This window comes from Malania oleifera, chromosome 3 (assembly GCF_029873635.1).
Source record: "Malania oleifera isolate guangnan ecotype guangnan chromosome 3, ASM2987363v1, whole genome shotgun sequence".
Lineage (NCBI taxonomy): Eukaryota > Viridiplantae > Streptophyta > Magnoliopsida > Santalales > Ximeniaceae > Malania > Malania oleifera.
The window spans coordinates 108562886-108583056 of record NC_080419.1 but is presented as its reverse complement, the minus strand read 5'-3'; the positions used below and the strand labels follow the sequence as shown (position 1 = coordinate 108583056).

At 36.3% G+C, this 20171-nt stretch overlaps 2 protein-coding genes across 2 annotated transcripts; both read right to left on the bottom strand.

Moving 5' to 3' along the window:
- Positions 1 to 247: 247 nt before the first annotated feature.
- Positions 248 to 14941, bottom strand: LOC131151829 (probable plastid-lipid-associated protein 8, chloroplastic). Its single transcript, XM_058103257.1, has 4 exons — positions 14668 to 14941; positions 4161 to 4284; positions 2767 to 2946; positions 248 to 558 (listed from the first exon to the last, which is right to left on the bottom strand). The coding sequence occupies exons 1-4, from the start codon at positions 14893 to 14895 to the stop codon at positions 362 to 364; spliced, it is 729 nt and encodes a 242-aa protein (XP_057959240.1). The 5' UTR covers positions 14896 to 14941; the 3' UTR covers positions 248 to 361.
- On the bottom strand, positions 8410 to 8994 carry LOC131150290 (glycine-rich RNA-binding protein-like). Its single transcript, XM_058100916.1, has one exon. It carries the CDS (start codon positions 8992 to 8994, stop codon positions 8410 to 8412), a length of 585 nt encoding a protein of 194 aa, XP_057956899.1.
- Positions 14942 to 20171: the final 5230 nt, after the last annotated feature.

Below are 20171 nucleotides of genomic sequence, written 5' to 3'. Positions count from 1 at the left end.
CCTCCTTACAGCTTATCAATTGAATCATGCTATGTTCAATAGGTAAGAAAGAAAAAGAAAGAAAAAAATATTTATGATAGGAAAAAGAAAAGAAAGTCTTCTTTTCATTTTCTCCACTTCTTTGGTTGAAAGAAGAAAATGAACGGGAAAAATGATCATTACACAATTAAATTAGCATGTCACCTTTGACCAGATATTCCTCCCACTATTGGTGGAATTGATTTTAGAAGGAAAGAAAAGTTCCATATAGGGTAATAGCTCATTAGATTGAGAGGCAATGATGTCATATTAACATTGAAACTAGAAATGAGAAATTTAGGATGGGAAAAAAACTGTATGAATGGTGAACCTTTCATGAGGTCTATGCCTGTTTGCATCTTTCAAAAACGAACAGAGAACCTTTAGAGCCCTTGCCCAACCTGATCTTCTCATCTATGTAAGTAATCTCCAGCTTCACCTCACTCTCCCCACCATACCTAAAGTTCCATGGTCCTACTTTGAGTTCAGGTGGCTCAAATACAACTTGGATCCATTTATGATCCAAAGCCTTCAGTTTTCCTGCATTTTTAATTCATATGATACTTCATTCAGAAGATAATAAAATCCATTCAGAAGAAACTCATCACCACACACCTACCCAATCATACAACACTAAGCTACTTGGTATTTTTCAATGGCTGTTATAATGGAATGAAAAATAAGCCATTTTTTGTAAATTACCCTATACATAATCATAATTTTTATTTTTATTTTTTTTATTTTATAATAGTGTTATTATTTTTTATTATTTTATAATAATTATTATCCTTAAAATAATTATTATTATTATTTTTGTGTTTATTATTTATTACTATTTTAATTATTATTAGTTATTATTATTTTTAAATAATTATTATCCTTAAAATAATAATTACTGTTTTTTTCCTTTTATTATTATTGTTCCCCTTTTTATTATTATTTTTATAGTAATAAATATTATTGCTACTGTAATTATTATTAGTTGTCATTATTTTTATAATAGTAATAATTGGTATTATTAGTTTTTGTTGTATTTATATAGTAATAAATATTATTGCTACTGTAATTATTATTAGTTGTTATTATTTCTATAATAATAATAATTAGTATTATTATTTGTCAATGTTCTTTGATTATTATTTTTTATTATTTTTTATAATAGTGACTATTAATAGTGTAACATTATTTTTGTTATTATATATTTTTTATTATTTTATAATAATTATTATCCTTAAATAATAATTATTATTTTTTATTTTCTATTATTATTTTTCTTATTGTTATTATTATTTTATAATAATTAATAATTTTTTCTTATAATTATTCTACATATTATTATTTTTATTATTTTTATATGATTATTATCTTTAAAATAGTAATTATTATTATTTTGGAATTTTTTTATTATTAATATTGTTCTTGTCATATTATTATTTTTATAATAATGAATGAATTGTTATTACAATTATTATAATTTTTATTATTATTATAATAATTAGTATTAATACCGTTTGTTGTTGTTTTATGATATTTTTTACTATAAATGAGTTTGATTCTATAGAATGAAGATGGATCGCAGTTCACAAAAATTGTATTCTAACTGTAATATGATTCCGCCCTTAATTCCGAAATTAAACGCAGAAATATGATTCTATTCTTGAAATTTGGTTCAATTTCAGGTCTTATTTTGCAAATCAAATAGGGGGCTAGTGGTTGACAAAATTATCCATGATCTTAGAATTTCTTTCGTCCACTAGAGTCTTCATTTTTTCACCTGATAAACAAAGTCCAGTCTAAATTCTTCAACCTCGATTGAGTGATACAAGAATTTTAAAGATAAGGATGATTTCAAAACTAAATGAACATGCATGATTGATGGTTAAATCCAGATCTTTGTTTTTATTTATCTGTCACTTGACTAGATTGACGTTTAATTTATATTCTAATCACTAATTAAATTTTTTTCAAAAAATAGAAAACGCTATAGTTACCAGAATGCTAACATCATAGCAAACCACATATACCAACATTGCAAAACATGGTACATTTTTGTTCTAGAATGCTAAATCTATCGATCCAAGGTTTTAATTCAGTGCTTTTCACATAACACAACTTTTCATTAGTTAAAATTGGGGAATCATCATATATTAGCCTGCATTCGGGAGTTCGGATTTGAGGACTTGGATTTGAATTTGTGTCGATTTTGACAAAACACAGTACAAAATTGTATTGAATGTTATTCAAATCCACACAAATCCAAATTTAAGGCCTCAAATTCATGCTTCCAAACACTACCTTAGTCTATTTCTGTCATTAATCTATTTAACAATAGAAAATCTCTTCTGCATTTAGAAACACTTCAATGTCCTCTCCAAAATATTTAAGTGCCACTACACTTTTTTCATCAATATATCTATTTAAGTATCCTCCTAATGTTCCACATTTTACAGCATGTATTGTACCGCCTGTTCCCATTCCACGAACCAAAATGTTCCACGTTCTAGATAGCATTGGAAAATACTTTAAATAGAGATTTATGTGCCTCTTAGGTTTCTTATGCTAATTGAGCTTGCTTTAAGAGACAGGATTGGATCACAAGCCAAAAAGTCCAGCCAAACTGCCACTTGGCAAGCCAAGCTTGTACAGTGACCACATGATCTTTGATTGGTTTGACTTTCAATTGCACTTCTCAAACATTTCTAATGTGTGCTTTTCCAATTTGTAGAATTGAATTGCAAATATACTAACCTTTCAAAGAGACCTCTCCATCAATGAATCCCAAAGCAGAAAAGGACACCTTATTTCTCACAGTGTCGGGAGCATCAACCACCTGAATCATTTCCTTTGTTTTGAAAACAAGGCGTCCAATTGCACTCCTGTAGCCACCCCCTGGTGATGTTGGCACGGAGCAGTAAACCACATCCCACTCTGAATGGAATTTGCAAGTCACAAAAACTGAAGTTAATACTTTTAACTCCCAAAAAGAAAGGGGGAAAAGAAAAACACACACATTTTAGTAGCAAAAAGCATTTCCAAATTTACTTGTAATTAGCCTACATTAGACAAAATGAAGGCAAGCAAATGATCAGTGTCCATGTTATTAAGAAATGATACGATTCTTTGTAGCATTTGTTCGTGTCCATGTGAGAGAGAGATATATTAAAATGATAAGATGATAATGCTAAGGGTTTTCACCCTTTTATTCTTAGTTACGCCAATTTAATTAGAACAATGAACAAACTCAAACAGATCCCTATCACCCAATTAAGTTTGAAAAGAAAAGGCATCTCAAAAAGTAGGTATGGCTCTCGGAAGCACAAATATTTCTACAGAGTGCCTGTATCCAAAACGTGTCTGTATCAGATAATGATACTCCTTATATATTCATTAGATGTGTGTCAAACACTTGAAAAAGGTATCTCCACATGCAACACATATCTTCTACTTTTATATAAATATTTTGTTGTTGCAAATACATCACATTTTTTTAACCTGTATCTGGAAATCCACAAATATCCACATGACATCCTTTTTATGTGAAATATGTTATTTTTTAATTGCTAAATAACTAAAGAAATCAATGAATGTGTAACAGAGGTTTGAAATTCTTTAAATGCTTGTACTTCTATCTTTGTCCTGTTTCATTTTGTTTACTTTGTGTATATTTTAGATAGGGTATAGCAAAATATTCATCATCTGAAATATATTTAACTATAAATATATCTCTCCCATATCATATCTCAATTTCAATAATTTTTGCATTTGTGCATTCCCATCCATATCCCATATGCCACAAAATCAAAGATTTAGAACTGAAATTTTGAGCATTTCTCCAACAGCCATGTTAATAAAATCTCAAGACTAAGAACAAGCTATCTTAGAACTGTGCATTTATTTTAAGCACAACGAAAAATCAACCTTTTGGATATGAAAAAAGCCAGTTGAGAAATATCTGGAGTGTGATCAGTTATTTATATTTTCTTATGATATTAAAAAAAAAAAAAAAAAAAAGGAAAAAAAAAAAACTGAATGGAAAAGGAAAAAAAAAAACGTAACAGCTGGGAAGAAAATTGAACTAACTCAACAAGCATGAAAATTCTAGGATTCAACCACACATCTGAGCAACACTATCTACATTTTACCTCCAAATATAAGAGGACATTGAACTGGTTTCTCAACACAATATTTCTGCAATTCTTGAGCTAGTTCAGCTACCTCTTTGTGCTCTTCACTAGATAGCAAAACCCCACGATCTGTTTGTGTCACCTAATTAGAAGTAGCAAATAAGTTCCTTGCACATAATTTGAAAACTAAAGCATAAGAACCACAGGATGAGACACAAAGCAGTAAAACTGTACAAGCAACAACCATATTAGAGAAGTCAACATTAATAGGAATGGTTGCAGCAGTGGTACCAGTACAAAAGGCAGTGGTTAATAGCGCTGGTAATAAATTAATAATATTGGCAATCGCAGGTAGGCAAGTTAGGCTTAACCAGTTCAAATAGCCAAACATAGTGGCTTCCTTGGGAGGATTTTAAGGGCAAAACCCTGCATTAAAATCAAATCTCTAGCCAAAAATAAGCACAATTCAGTGAATAGCTCAACCGAAGTTCGTAAGTCTTTCCTCATGGAAAAAAGAGTGAGAAATATTAAGTAAAACTTCATAGTATCTGACATGCAAAATTTTCAACATTATATAGTTAAGTACACATTAACATGTCAATCCACATAATTTTATAGTAGTTCTTGTGGCCTCTATCCTCCATATTTCCACAATACAGTGCAGTTTTATACCTAATAATCACAATCCATGTTAACAATGATATCTTTTTTACTAAAGAGTTACCTATACCAGTTAGAGATTGCATGCATCATTGTATCGTGATGCTAGTAGTCATTTTAGGCCTCTAGTATAAGGGAGCCCACTCCATACTTAGTTTCAACTCAATATTATAGCCTCAAGAGAGTGACCGACCATGGCTCATCCTCCCACTCTCTCACTTTGTCCTCCCGGCTGCAGGTGTCATTCTGGCACCCAACTTTTCCAACACTACAACCTTACCTCACATGAGCACGCCATTATTCTCCACCAAACTCACTTCCAATATGCCATTTGGTTTCATAAAGACCAAAGGCTTGTGATTTGGTTATTATCTTCCCTGACAAAGGAAGTTTTCCCTTACGCTGTCAAATTACAAACTTCTTATGAGGTGTACCAGGCTCTTCTGAAGACATTGAGAGCTGTTTCTCAGGCTCAACAGCTACAACTGCATATCAAATTGTGAAGTGAAGATGACAAATCCTCAATGTGCCAAAACATTGGCACATGAATTGGAAGAGGCCCGCAAGCCCTCTCTCCAAATGAATTTAAGGCCATTATTTACTGCTATCAGGAGAAGACTTTTACAACATTACTGCCACCCTTACTGTTTGTCTCTGACCAGTTTTATTCCATGAGCTACATGGGCAACTTATCGCTCATGAAATTCTACTTCAGGTTCCAACACAAACCTCTCCTATGGCTAATCTCACTAAAGGCACCCAAAATCAGTCAAAGCCTTGGTGATCCAACAACTATGGTCGCCATACTACTAACCATGGCAATGCTATTCACAACTCTAGGTGGTCTAATTCCAAAATACTATGTCATATTTGTGGAATTAAGAATCACAAAGCAGACTATTGAACATAGTGTATAGTTTTTAGTCCCACATCGGAATGTTAGGATAACCTCAATCTCTTGTATAGCTATATATACATCTCAAAGTTGTAAACTAAGTACACCAAGTGATATTCACTTCCTCTTATATAGTTCTCTCTCTTTTACTTTCTTCTTGGTATCAAAGCAAGGTTGGGTTCCTTGTTTAAGGTCCGGGTTCTCAATTAAGCCATATGCTTTGCACTCGCCACGTATGTAGAGCTTGTGCATCAGAAAGCTTTATTGATAGTAGGTTGAGCCGTATGCTCTGTACTTGCCACTTTTAGTGGATCTTGTACATCATAAAACTCAATCTACTATTTTCCCGGTGCATCAATTCTTACTGTCACTTTCTAGTGACCTTTTTCCGAGAACTTTCTGGAGACTTTCTGGTGATTTTGTCAACTTTTCCGGCGACTTTCCCGGTGATTCCGGCGGCTTCCGCCATCCTTTTTCCAACCAGTTTCCCGGTGCCTTCCAAGGTCTTTTTCGGTGACTTTGTCGGCTTCTGACGACTTTCTGTGCTTTGTTGCGTTGATACTTTTGCAGCCTATTCCTCTTCTTTACAATGGCTACCAAGGATAGTGATATGCCTACCAAGGACAATAAATCCACCTCTTCTTCTCTAAACCTTCCACGCCTTGACTTATCTCTGGCTCAGACTACTCCTGTTCAGAAGATCACCAGCATTCTTTTGAATGGCGGCAACTTTCATGCCCAGTCACGGTCCCTTTGCTTATATCTTGGGGGTCGTGGCAAGGCTGGGTGGTTGTTAGGATTAGAGTTTCGCACTGCTAATACTGATCCAGCTCACCAACAAAGGTCCATTGACAACTATGTCATCCTAGGTTGGATATTTGCTTCTATGGAAGACCGCCTCTACAGGATGTTCATGTTTCACGATACTGTTCATAGCCTTTGGTCTGCCTTGACCAAAATGTTCGCCCACACAAGGTGTGAGGCTCAGATTTTTTAGCTTTATTAGGGGCTTCACCAGGCAACCCAGGCTTCAGCTGTGACCTTACCATGTTGATGCTTTAAGAATAGTGTATGATCTAAGTTGCTCTATTGATAGCCATATTTCTTCATTGCCAAGATGAATCGCCCGAACCATGCTCTAGGTGATTGTTTCAGGCCATACAATGCTCGTTGTAATTTGCACACCACCTCAACTTCGAAAGTTGCTGTATAGCCTGGTGGAACATCCACGTAGACCTCCTCCTCCTCCAGATCTCCATGGAGAAAGGCATTTTTTACATCAAACTGGAGCAATGGCCAATCAAAGTTTGCGGCAAGGGATAACAATACTCTAACTGAGTTCAATTTTGCTACCGGTGAGACGGTCTCTTGATAGTCTACAGACTCTACACCATATGTCTGGGTGTAACCTTTTGCTACTAGACTTGCTTTGTATCGATAAATCGAACCATCTGCTTTGTGCTTAATGGAGAACACCCATTCACACCCCACCGTCTTCTTCCTTTGGGCAAGGGAACAAGAGTCCAAGTTTTATTTTTCTGCAATGCCTCCATTTCTTCCTTCACGGCATGGATCCATTTAGGATTTGTCAGGGCTTCATGAATATTGGTGGAAACAATCCCAGAGGATAGTTCGTGTGCGAATGTCTTGAGTGGTTCGGAAAGCCCTTTTGTAGACACATAGTTGGCAATTGGATATTTTGAGTTTCATCCTTCAATGTCCGGAGAATATCTATTTGATGGTTTTCCACGATTATTCCTCAAAGGTAAAGTGTAACCAACATGGATATCTATATCATTAGAGTTTGAAGGTCTAGGAGTGTTTACCTCAGGAATATTCTCAGGAGATGGGTCTTCAGGTACTACGGTGTAAGGGGGATTTTCTATTTCAACTTCAGCTTCAGGTGATGCAGACATATCTCTGGAACCTATATCCGCTTCTAAAGTCGCACCTTTTTCGTATTGGGCTCCTCATTGACATAAATTTCAGTGTTGTGTTCGTTCAGCCAATCAAACTACAACCAATTTGGCTCGTCATTACTGATCTCCCCTTGACGAGGAGAATTGGATAATGAGGAAGAGAAAAATGTCTCGAACTCCAAAAAGGTGACATCCATGGTCACATAGGTGCGTTTGGTGGCCTGATCATAGCATCGATACCCTTTTTGGTGTACTGCATATCCCAAGAAGAGGCATCGAATGGCACACGGATCCAGTTTCATGCGCTGATTTTTATGAAGGTAGACAAATGCGAGACATTCGAAAATCCGAGGAGGAAGCATCAAGATCGTAGGTAAAGGACCATATGTAGATAGGTTCTACAACGGAGACTAGAAATTCAAGACTTTGGAAGGCATCCGATTGAGGAGATGCACAGTCATAGCAACAGCATCAGTCCAATGGTGACTAGGCAAATGAGCCCCAATTAATAGGGCCCGAGCAGTTTCAAGAATATGACGGTTCTTTCGCTCAGTGACACCATTCTACTGAGGAGTTTGTGGAGAGGAGGTTTCATGGATAAGGCCATGATGCTAAAAATAAGCCTTAAACTGGTCATTCGCATACTCACCACTATTATCTGATCGAAGAATCCGAATCGTAGATGAAAATTGGGTTTGAACCATTGTGTGGAAGGACTGAAATATAGTCAGTACTTCATGTTTATGTTTCAGTAAATAGAGCCAAGTCATGCGAGTACAGTCATCTACAAATATCACAAGCCAGCGGAAACCAGATATTGTAGAAATTGGGGAAGGACCCCATTGGCATTAGAAACGCAAGTGCGCCGGGGTTGAGATATTTTGGAAAAATCATTTTCATCGAATGTCATGTGATCGGTGGCTCCCGAGTCAAGTATCCAAAGACTTCTATCACCATCCCGAGACAAACTATACAGACTTCTATCACCATCACTTCTAGAATAGCGGGATCCACCATCACCATAACCGCAATCACGTTCGCCACCGTATCCGCTGTCACCATAACCAACACCAAGGTTATAACTACCCTCGCGACAATTGTTGTCGCCACCTCTGCCTCGGGTCTGAGCCTCGTTAACAATAATTCTACGGCCAACAAGATCTTGGCCGTTCATTGCTTCAATGGCGTCTATCATTGCCTTCTCGTTGCCGAAGGTCACAAATCCAAATCCCCTCAACCTCCCAGTGTCCCAATCGTTAATGATCTTCGATTCGATAATCTCCCCGTAAGGACTGAACGCCAAATGCAGGGATTGCTCATCGGTAGCCCATGCGAGCCCTCCAACGAAGCATCTGTACTCTACGTCTACCATCGCCATACAAATGACTGAATAGAAGTCTGTGATTTGATTAAAACGGAATTCCTGAAAGCCACGAAAAATATGAACCTAATTCGACACCAACACTAAGCACCTAACGGAGATCAATTCGTCGATCGGAGTTTTATTTTCCGTTGGGTATTGCGACCTCTTTCTTTCTTCAACAATTCAAAAAGAGGTTTGTGATTCCACGTCTAAAGATGTGGTGATAAGCATCCATGATCTACAGTTGAGGTCCAAGATCGGGGTATTGCGCGATTGTCGTGAGCCGGCCAGGGGTGAGGATTTCCTGTTATAGTGGGGAATCAGAAAAAGAAGCCAAAGATGACAGCTATACCAGGCAAGACAGAAAACAAGAGCCGACGGTGAAATTGCCGAAGCAAAAAAAAACGAAGGATCCAAGTAAATCATACGGGAAATCAGAAAGAACACCACTTCTCACGTTGATTGATTCGGATGATGAGAAGGAACGGGAACCTGAAGTTGTCGTCGGAGAAGAAGAAAGGTCGTCGTCGCCAAAGAAGGAGTGTCATCATCGCCGAAGAGGGTAGGTTGTTGGAGTCTACAGAGGGGTTTCGGATTTGTGACCCTCAACAGACGACGGCCAACGACGACAGCTGGTAGGGTTAGGGAAAAAAGCTAGGTCCAGAATTAGAACCTTGCTCTGATACCAAGTTAAAATCAAGGAAAAAATATATATGTTTATTTCACAATGCCAATTACATGGAAAAGTAGGTAATTATATACAAGATTAATTCTAATTTGGGACTACACTACTTTTAAGCCTAAAATTAAGGATATCCCTTGTATCAAGGGATTTACAATCAAGGCTCTCTCCATCTTTCTAAAACAACTCACGCCAACACTTCATCCATATCAACAGTCTGCTCTTCACACCTCGCTTTTCATTTTTCTCTGTTGTTCCCCTCATCATCATGGTTATTGGTGTGTGGATAAATCCTCTAGACCAAACATGTTCAATTTGATGAGGCTCTTTTTCCTTTTTCTATGTTAGTCATCTTCCAATTTGCATGGCTAAACTAGCATGGCACTACAATCATAGTGCCCCCATGGCTCATGGTTCCACATATTATACTTGCCTCTCTGAATTCCCACCAACCCGAGCTATCCACCTTTACTCTCCCCTATCTTTTAGTCTCTATTTTAAATTTAAACTTTCTAGCTTCCCACTCTCTTGCCACCTCACTCTCATAGCCATCCCCCTCTACCCTTACCTTCTCCTTTTCCTATTGTTTCTCAATTAAATATAAACTATGCTAATTCCCTCTCCAATTCAAACTCTTATACTCCTCTTTCCTTCATCCTCTCCTTTAGTTATTCATTCACCTTCAACCTCTCTCATCAGTCCTCATCTCCAACATCAATTCTAACTTGCCCTTTTCGTCAGATCATTCCTCATACCCTCCTGCTCCTCCCCCGTGCCAACATCACATGGTCTTGCATTCTTCCACCATGCAATGCCACTTCCTCTCTACCAAGAATCCCTTACTAAGGCATTCTTTGCTAAAGTTGATAGAGAGTTCGAGCCCACTTGTTTCCCTACAAGAAATCATAACTCTGGTGTCATGCTATGGCTCATAGATTTCTACTCCCACTAAAAATAGTACATGGACTATTGTACCACCACCCTGACATATCAATATTGATGGTAACAAATGGGTTTATCTCATTAAGCAACCACCGAATGGCTCATCTTATTGCTAATGGTTATACACTAGTGTTATTATCATGCTATCTTTCCTCCTGTTATTAAGGAGACCACAGTTCGCACTATGTTGGTTATTACTGTCATTAAAGGTTTGTCCCTTTATCAAGGTATCAACAATGAATTTCTTCATGGCTTTCTTACCAAGGATGTTTATATGGCCCAACCTCTAGGCTTTGTTGATTCCAGGTATCTTCATTCTGTTTGCAAACTCCACCACTCCTTATATGGTCTCAAGCAAGCTCGTTGCACCAGATTTCCTCAATGACACCCTTATTTATAGCATTTGAGTTTTCGTGGTTCTCACATCAATTCTTCTTTGTTTAGCTTTACCTATCATCATATATGTTTTAATTTAACTAAATGACATCATTATTACTAGCAATGATTCCTCAACTCTTGATCATCTCATTCGCATCTTTGGCATGGAGTTTGTTGCTAGTGATCTTAGTCCTCTTCATTTTTCATCGGTGTTGAAATGATTCCTTGATTTCATGAGATTATTCTTTCTCAGCACAAATATCTACTAGATCTTCTTCACTGTCTCATATGGAAGGTGCCAAACTGATCAAGAGTCCTATGGCCTCTTCTTCATGTTTAATTTATCCAAGACCAAAGGTTCTCCCTTCTCAGATTAGCAATTATATCAGAGTATTGATGGTGCAATGTAGCAGGCCTCTCACTCATCCAAATGTATTGTTCCCTGTTAATAAGCTCAGTCAAGCTTGTCTCAATTGCATCCAGCACATTCTCTCCAACGGTCTCCTTCATCAGCAATCCTCCTCTTCATGTCAGCCTTCTTTATCATTGACTAGGCTGGTAACCTGGATGATCATTGCTCCATCATTAACTATATCCACTTTCTTGGCTCCAATCCCATTTCCTGTTATGCTCGCAAGCAACATGACTATTGCTCACTCCTCCACTAAAGCTGAGATTGAGCCTTAGTCAAAACAGCTACAGAGCTCATTTGACTGTGCTCTTTATTGCATAAACTTAGGTTCTATCTTTTGGTGTTTCCTCTTCCTAGGTTTTATAATGTGATAATTTTGGTGCTAACTATTTATCAACTAATCACGTCCTTAGGTCTCACACCAAGCATGTCAAAGTTATTTACAAATAGTTCGTGACCAGGTTGTGAAGACTGGATGTTCAGTTTATCTATGTATAGAACTAGCTAGACGATATCCTCACCAAGCCCCTCTCAACAGCTTGGTTCTTGCTTCTTCAGGGACGATCTCAGGCTTCTTCCTCATCCCCTTTCACTTGATGGGTGGAGATGAAGATAATTTTCTTATCTTCACTCTCCTGCCCTCTCTATACTTCTTATGCATAATGAATTTCAACTATTCTATAAATCCGTAAAATATATATATATTGTACAATGAACAAATAAAATGATAAAGAGTTTCATTTTGCAAAATTCTAGTTTCAACTGCCCTAGCTGGGAGCAAGCCTTAACCATGTGGCTAATACAATCCCATCCAATCTTTTCCACAAGCCAATCACTGTTCACAAATATTAGGGTGGATTTTTTTTGTCCTTAGGAAGTTTGTTATACCAGAGAACGTATGATACAGTGATACCTTATATCTTTCTTTTAAAGATATAGCATCTTACTTTTCTAAACTTCATTTTTTTCTTCACATTTAGTACTTAATAATAAATGGACCTAAATGAAGCATGCTCTAAGGGGCTGTTTGGTATTATTTATGTGTTTTCTGTTTTCCATTTTCTTATTTATACAATAAAACAAGTGAAGCCAAAGCATTTGTTTCTTTTGTTCATTTCTTTTGTTCATTTTCTATTTCTATTGTCAGTTTTTGCAATAACTAAGGATCAAATGTCATGGTTTTTAGTTGTGATGTTACAGTACAACTATAGATTAAATGATTTATTTTATATAATATTTTTAATTAAAATTAAAACAAAATGAACATGTCAATAAAAATAATTAATTATAAAATTGAAAAATAGTGCTCAAAAAATTTATTTTTACCTTCTTTTAAAATTGTCATGTACAATAGGATTGTCCTCGGAGCACTAAAAAGTGAGTTTAAAAATATAATAATTAAATAAAAATTAAAATTAAATTATTATTTTCTATTATAATATTATAAATTTATATTCTTTTGCATTCTTATTATTTTAATCATATTTTTTAATTGTTATTGAATTCAAGGACAAAAATGAAGATAAATTCAATTAGGTTTTTAATTTGTTTGTCTTGGAAATATTAACCAAAAAGATGGCTAGTTTCACAATTTTAGTTAATTTCTGTTCTACTTTTTATTTCCATAATTTTTTATGATGATACCGAATGTCCCAAAGTTTCACAACTAGAACTGGAGGAAAAGCCTCTTCATCAGTGTTGAACCAGGCAAACAAATTATAATAAAAAGAACCGAGCCAAACTGTAATTTTTTACAATTCAAAAGTTCCTAAAATGATTTTGTGGCATATATTTATAGGAAGATAAAACTCGACCCCACTAAACTTTATTCTTGGCTCCATAGGCAGACTGAGGCAGGGCCAACAGGGAGAAAGGGAGGCAAATGTCAAGGGCAGTTGGAACAATTCAAATCTAAGCCCGCATATAGCATGCAGTAAATCATAATGGAGCATATGCACACACACACGACATGGGTTGTTTGATTGGACAACCAAGACTGCTACTACCACCTTACATTTCTGAAACTTGAAAGTCCTTGTTATTTATTTTGATAATATATTGTATTTTTTTTTTTTTTGGCTACACAATGTGATTATTGGTGCAAAAGTATTTAGGCACAAAAAATAAATTAAAAAATAAAATTACAGTATGTTATGCCTTTTATGACCATTAAATTTCAAATTGAATTATTTCTTTGTTTACTCATTTTTATTGTTCACCAAAGAAAGTATACTTATGTTCTGATCTTGCCACTCCTGGAACAAAATCCTAGGCCTGTTACTCATATGTAAACTTAGCATAAGCCGACAATGAAAATGAAAATACAAAAGGCTGACATACTTTGACCAATTGATGCAGAATAATGTTGCAGCACCATGTCAAAGTTACTACCAATGGAACAGTACTGCCACAATCACCTGTTACTTGGTTGCTCATGTGGCAGTGAGACTCTTTGAATTGGCCTTTTCACAACCCAGTGGATGCCCAAACAATCCTGTTGGGATCTTCTTTCTCACCTTCCCAGACACAATATAAAATATCCTTAAATTGCTTATAGAAAAACCTTGCATAAAAAATTTTAAATTTGGCTTCTTTGTAAAAAAGCAAAATCATAGATGATCACTTTAAAATTAGGGAAAATTTTCGAATTCTCAATTTTATTTATTTACATAATTATGCGGACCAGCACAATGAATTTACTGCGAAGCATTAGCCATCTACTCATCATTGATATGATATCAAATCTTATATATGCAGACCTTTACTAACAGATTTAAAGATCCTCGGCACAACAGACATAGGATTAGTTAGATTATCTATCTTAAAATCATACTATTAAGTTTTAACCTTCAACAGTTAATTTGGACTTTATAATGCATTCAAAAAATAAAATATACTCCAACATTGCGTTCGAAAACATGGAACTCAGACCATAAATTTAAGAATTTTCCAGAATTCGACAAAATTGAATACAAAGTTGCGTTTGAGCTCCACACAATTCCAAATTCAAGAAATCAAATACAAGTAAGTCGACGAAAAGAATATCAAACAGAAAATTAATAGCTTTCAACAACATACACATACGGGCCATGATCGCCGAGAAAACTGAGGAAATGAAATATTCAGTCATGCAGGCATCGAGGATTGTGGCCTCTATTCCTAATTAAGCTCAGTCAAGTCCCAAAAAGTTCTTAAAAAATGTTTTGAGTTCATTTCCTTTCCCAGATTTTCTCGGAAACCAAACAGGGGAGACGAAAAGTCGAAGGAACCGAACCTTGGAAAGAATGGAAGCGACGAGATCATCCGGCCGGGTTCGAACCGCCGGCGTTGCAGAAACGGAAGCGCAGATTCTCTGAGACTTCAGGTGCCGATTGCTACGAAGCAGAACAGTGCGGAAAACCTGCGGGTTTGGGCGAGAAGTTAGGGTTTGAAGTTTGGAGAATCGAGTGGCTTCGAAAACAGAGAACAGAGCAGAAGAAGAAGGAGACGCAGCAGTCGCCATGAGCCCCCTCGCTAATAATTAGAAATATCTGACTGTTACAATTATCGCTTCTGTGGCACGTTCCGCGATATTATATACGGTTGGTTCGATAGTGACACGTAGGCGTGGAATCCAGCTTGGGGCTCACATGCCGATATGCTATTGGTGTATAGTTTGCCACGTCAAGCAGGATCATCCTTTAATCTTTGGCCTCTAATCTCCACCTGGCAGCTGCTGATGATATTATTGATTTTCTGTTTATGTAAGTGCTTTGGCTAAAAAATAAATTTTTTATTTTAATATTTTAAATTTACTCCAGTGACCTAAATTATTTTACACATAATTTTAGTTAAAAAATTTAAATAAAATGACAGTGCAAATTTTAAGAAAGAAGTCACTCTCTGCATAATTTTTTAGTAAAAATTAAAATAAAATGATTTTTTGAATCCAAAAATTAAAACAGAAAATAATCATAAATTTCTAAAAGTTTCAACATTCTAAATTTAAAAAAAAAAAAAATTCAACTGCATTAAATAAAACTGTTTATGTGTATTGTTGTGGGGAACTGAAAAGTGAATTTAAAAATAGAATAATTAAGTACTATAATTACCATTTATTTTTATTTTTATTATACCATTTTTTATTTGTATTTTTTCCCATTTTCACTTATTTTAATCATATTTTTCATTATTCCAACAAAAATGAAACATGTTCAATTAGCTTTAAATTTGTTTAGTTTAAGAAATATTAACCAAATAAGTTGCTAGCTTTCATTTTTTTTTTTAGTTTTTTTTTTTTTTTTTTTTACTCGTATTTCTATTTCAGTAATTTTTTTTGTAATATACTGAACGAACGCCCACATTTTAATTTTTTTAGTCACTTAAAATTAATAAATACGGTTAATCAATTATAATAAGTACTCATAAACAATAAGTGATGTTTGATTGGATCTAACACAAGTACGTGTTGTGGAGTGTCCAATACTTATTTTTTTCATGAGTAAATAAAAAGGGGCTTTACCCAATTTGAGTGGTCAACATGGGCCACTTAAAATTGGCAATTGTTACAACATGAAGATGCTCTAACTTAAAATGGCATAAACATGTCTCAAAACTAAATTATGACTTTTATTGGAGTCATTTGGACAACAATTAAGTGACTATCATGTGCTTTTACATTGCAATAGAAAATGTGAAGGAAAATAGTATTGGAATGATAAAAAATAAGAGGGCAAAATAAGATCTTAACAATGAGATGGTGAGGGAAAAAAATGTGGTGCAAAATACTTTACTTTCTAGACTTAATCACAATTGCAAAATAGTTTTGCACAAAGCATCGTTTTATTATGACCCATTTCATTTCTTTAAATAAAGAAACACGGTAGAGAGAAACAAAAGATATTAACCTATGTGCAACTTTAGAATCCTCTCGACCATGATTTCTCTACTTAAACAAAAGGAGCCGAGTCAGGGAGTACATAAAGCCACCACTACAGTCACATAAAGGCATCTTAGGCTTGCATATATATATATATATATATATATATATATATATATAGAGAGAGAGAGAGAGAGAGAGAGAGAGAGAGGGGGGGGAAAGAGGAATGGGAGGGAAACCATGGAAAGCATTTCTAGCAATTTGGAGGAATTTTTAGGCACGGGAGGAGAGGATAGGAGATGGAATCCATAACAAATCCATAAAAAATATCAATCTTTGTACAATCTTGACCCTTTCAAAGGAGCACATTTTAATTATCAACCATAGAATTTGTCACATGACTTTGGGAGCAAGTGATATATGGGGAAGAACTTGTACGGAGTTGTTATTCCACACCAAATTCAGGACTAGCTAATGGAAACTCGCCATGTCATAGGATAGGATCCACAAGTAGCACCATGGACAAAAGGAAACTATAGGAAGTGTGAGTAGTATTTGTTGTTAACGCATTGTTGACAATTCATTCCTACTTGTGTAAAATGTTGTAATGGAGTAAACTCTACAATGTAACATCCTATCCTTCTCCTTTATTTCTTTCCTTCTCCTCTCGCATCTACAACTAGCCAATGTTGATGACAAACTACTGTGTTGTGATATGGATTAGATAAATACGAAGAAAAGCGGAATAAATACAACAAGTAAATGAAACAAAATTAGAAAATGATAAACAACAAGAACACCAACAAGATTTACATGGTTCGACAAAGCCTACATCCACGGAAGAAATGGCACAAGAATTTCACTAAGGAAATCTCAAAGTACACAATACACTTCTCAAATGATCACACTCACTGTCAATACATGCCCAAAATAACATATATAACAGCCCCTTGGAGGTTTCCCTCCAATTACCCAACCACCCCAACGTTTAAATTCAAAATTCAAAAAACTGATTGCAGCCCAGGCACACTCATCGACGAGTACAAGGGATTCATCGACGATCGAAAGAAGGACACTCGTCAACGAAAACAGGGCATTTGTAGACAAGCCCATTTTCTGTTTTTGGTATCTTCAAATCTCTGAGTTTTTGTTGCACTCAGGATCTACTCGTCGATGAGGACAAGGCACTCGTCAATGAGTCCCTGCTGTGCTGCCCCCCTTATGTTTTTCTTCCTTTTTCGTTTATGAAATCCAAAGTATAATAGCCACACCATAAACAACAATCTCCACCTTGGCGATTATATGCCCCTTAGGAGAATCCCGAAAAACATATCTAACTGCTCCACCTTGAACTTGAACCGCTCAGTTGGGTTTGTCTCCTTTCTATCAATTGGAGACATGGAGTAAGTCCAAGAAATTCTTGAACTTTTCAGAAGTAATCGATTTTGTCATAATATCCGCTGCATTTTCAGGCGTGTGAACTTTTTCCAACACAAGCTCACCCAAGCAATCAATTCCCTAACCATGTGGAACCTCACATCAATGTGCTTGGTTCAAGCATGGTATATCTGATTCTTTGCCAAGTAAATGGCACTCTAAATATCATAATGTAACACCACTCTATCTTGTTGTAATCCCAACTCTCTAACTAAACCAGTAAGCCATAAAGCTTCCTTTGCAGCTTTGGCAACTGCCATATACTCTACCTCAGTCGTGGACAATGCTACTAGAAATTGTACCATGGATCTCCAACATATAGATCCTCCTCCAAGGGTAATGACATAACCCATTATAGACCATCTGTCATCCATATCTCCTACATAATCAGCATCTACATACCCTCATAACTGAAGAATAACCTTGTTGCTTACCGAACGTGATGCCATATCCCGTTATATCCCGTAAGTATCTAAGTATCAATTTGCCAACTTCCCAATGCTGCCTTCCTAAATTAGAGAGAAACTTACTTACCACACTCACAGCATGAGCCAAATTTGGTCTCGTGCACACCATAGCATACATTAAACTCCCCACAGCACTAGCATAGAGGACCTTTGACATGTCTCGGATTTCCTCATCCGTACTTAGGCAACCTGCAGCAGACAACTTAAAATGATTTGCTAAAGTTGTACACACTGGTTTTGCATCAACCATGTTAAACCTCTCCAACACCTTATGCACATAACTGCCCTAAGATAGCCATAATCTCCCTGCAGTTCTGTCTCGACAAATCTCCATCCCAAGTATTTTCTTGGCCGAGTCAAGATCCTTCATGTCAAATTCCTTATACAACAGGTTCTTTAACTGATTCACCGTAGTTAAATCTTTTGCAGTTATCAACATGTCATCGACGTAAAAGAACAAGAAAATAAGAGAGCTACCCTTAAGCTTGTTCACATATACGCAGTAGTCATACTCACACCTTTTGTAGCCAATCTTGATCATGTAAGAATCAAACCGTTTATACCATTTCCTTGGAGAATGTTTCAGCTCATAAGGAGATTTCTTCAACCTGCAAACTAAATTTTATTTTCCCGCTTCAATGAATCCCTCCAACTTTACCATGTAGATTTCTTCCTCCAAGTCACCATGAAGAAACGTTGTCTTCACATCCATTTGTTCCAAATGAAAATCATAATGGGCTACCAACCCTAACACAATTCTGATAGAAGTATGTCAGACCACTAGAGAAAAGATCTCATCATAATCTATCCCCTTCTTTTGTGAGTATCATTTTGCCACTAACCGTACCTTGAATTTCTCTCATCCCTTTTCTAAAATTGCCTCCTTCTTCCTATATACTCATTTGCAACCTATCGGTCCCTTACCATCTAGAAGCTCCACCAAATCCTAATATTGGTTCTTATATAAAGATTTCATCTCCTCAATCATCGCACCCATCCATTTATCTTTCTCCTAGTTGTGCACTGCCTCTTGAAATGTAGTTGGATCATTGCAACTAGTAAAGAAAGCATAAGATACTAACTTTTCAAATCCATACCTTGGTGGAGATCTAATAGTGCGTCTGGATCTCCATATAGGAATATCATCAACTTGCTGGTTCCCTGAGCTAGAACTCCCTGCAACCATAGGACCATGATCATTATCGTTGCCTTGAGCTTCCAACTCCATATGCACAACATGTTCATCACTGCCCTACTTTCTGGCTCCTATTTTTGTTCATCTCACTCTTGAGTACGTTTCACCATGGCCTTCTTATCAAAGACTACATCCCTACTGATCATCATCTCGTTTGCCACTGGGTCCCACAGCTTGTACCCTTACACCTTCTTGATATCCCAAAAAGATGCAATAGCAAGCTTTGGATCAAGCTTAAACCTCTCTTCACTAGATACATGAACATAGGTTGGACACCCGAATACCTTCAATCTAGAGTAGTCTACTGCATTTCCCGTCCAAACATCTTCTACCACTCTACCCTCTAATGACGCCCTTAGTGATCAGTTTATCTGAAAACAAGTCATACTCACTGTCTCGGCCCAAAATTTCTTTGGTAGCCCTTGTAAAGATCCACAAAATTATAGTAATTAAATAATAAAATAAGAGGGAGGAACGGGAAAATTTTAAAAGGGGACTTACAGGGTCTCGTCGACGAACGCAGGGCGCTCATCGACGAGCATCCTTCTTGGGCTCGTCAACGTGGGCTCATGTTTTGACGACGAGAATTTGCTGAGGGGCTATTTTTGAGGTCTGAAACTCATCGACGAGGGTTAGGAATTCGTTGACGAACTCCCTTATTGGACTCGTCAACGAGGTGTCATGACTTGTTGACGAGGCCACGTGGACAGCACTCTATTTATAGCTCAAAACCAATTTCAGTGAAGAAAAATTCATTTTATCTCTCTCTCTCTCTCTCTCTCTCTCTCTCTCTCTCTCTCTCTCTCTCGCTTTCTCTCTTT

Coding starts and splice junctions, on each gene's coding strand:
- LOC131150290 (XM_058100916.1), bottom strand. CDS start 8,994: ATGGCGATGGTAGACGTAGAGTACAGATGCTTCGTTGGAGGGCTCGCA.
- LOC131151829 (XM_058103257.1), bottom strand. CDS start 14,895: ATGGCGACTGCTGCGTCTCCTTCTTCTTCTGCTCTGTTCTCTGTTTTC. Junction 2,947..4,160: donor ATGTCCTCTTATATTTGGAG/GTAAAATGTAGA, acceptor AATTCCATTCAG/AGTGGGATGTGGTTTACTGC. Junction 559..2,766: donor TGGAGAGGTCTCTTTGAAAG/GTTAGTATATTT, acceptor TTAAAAATGCAG/GAAAACTGAAGGCTTTGGAT.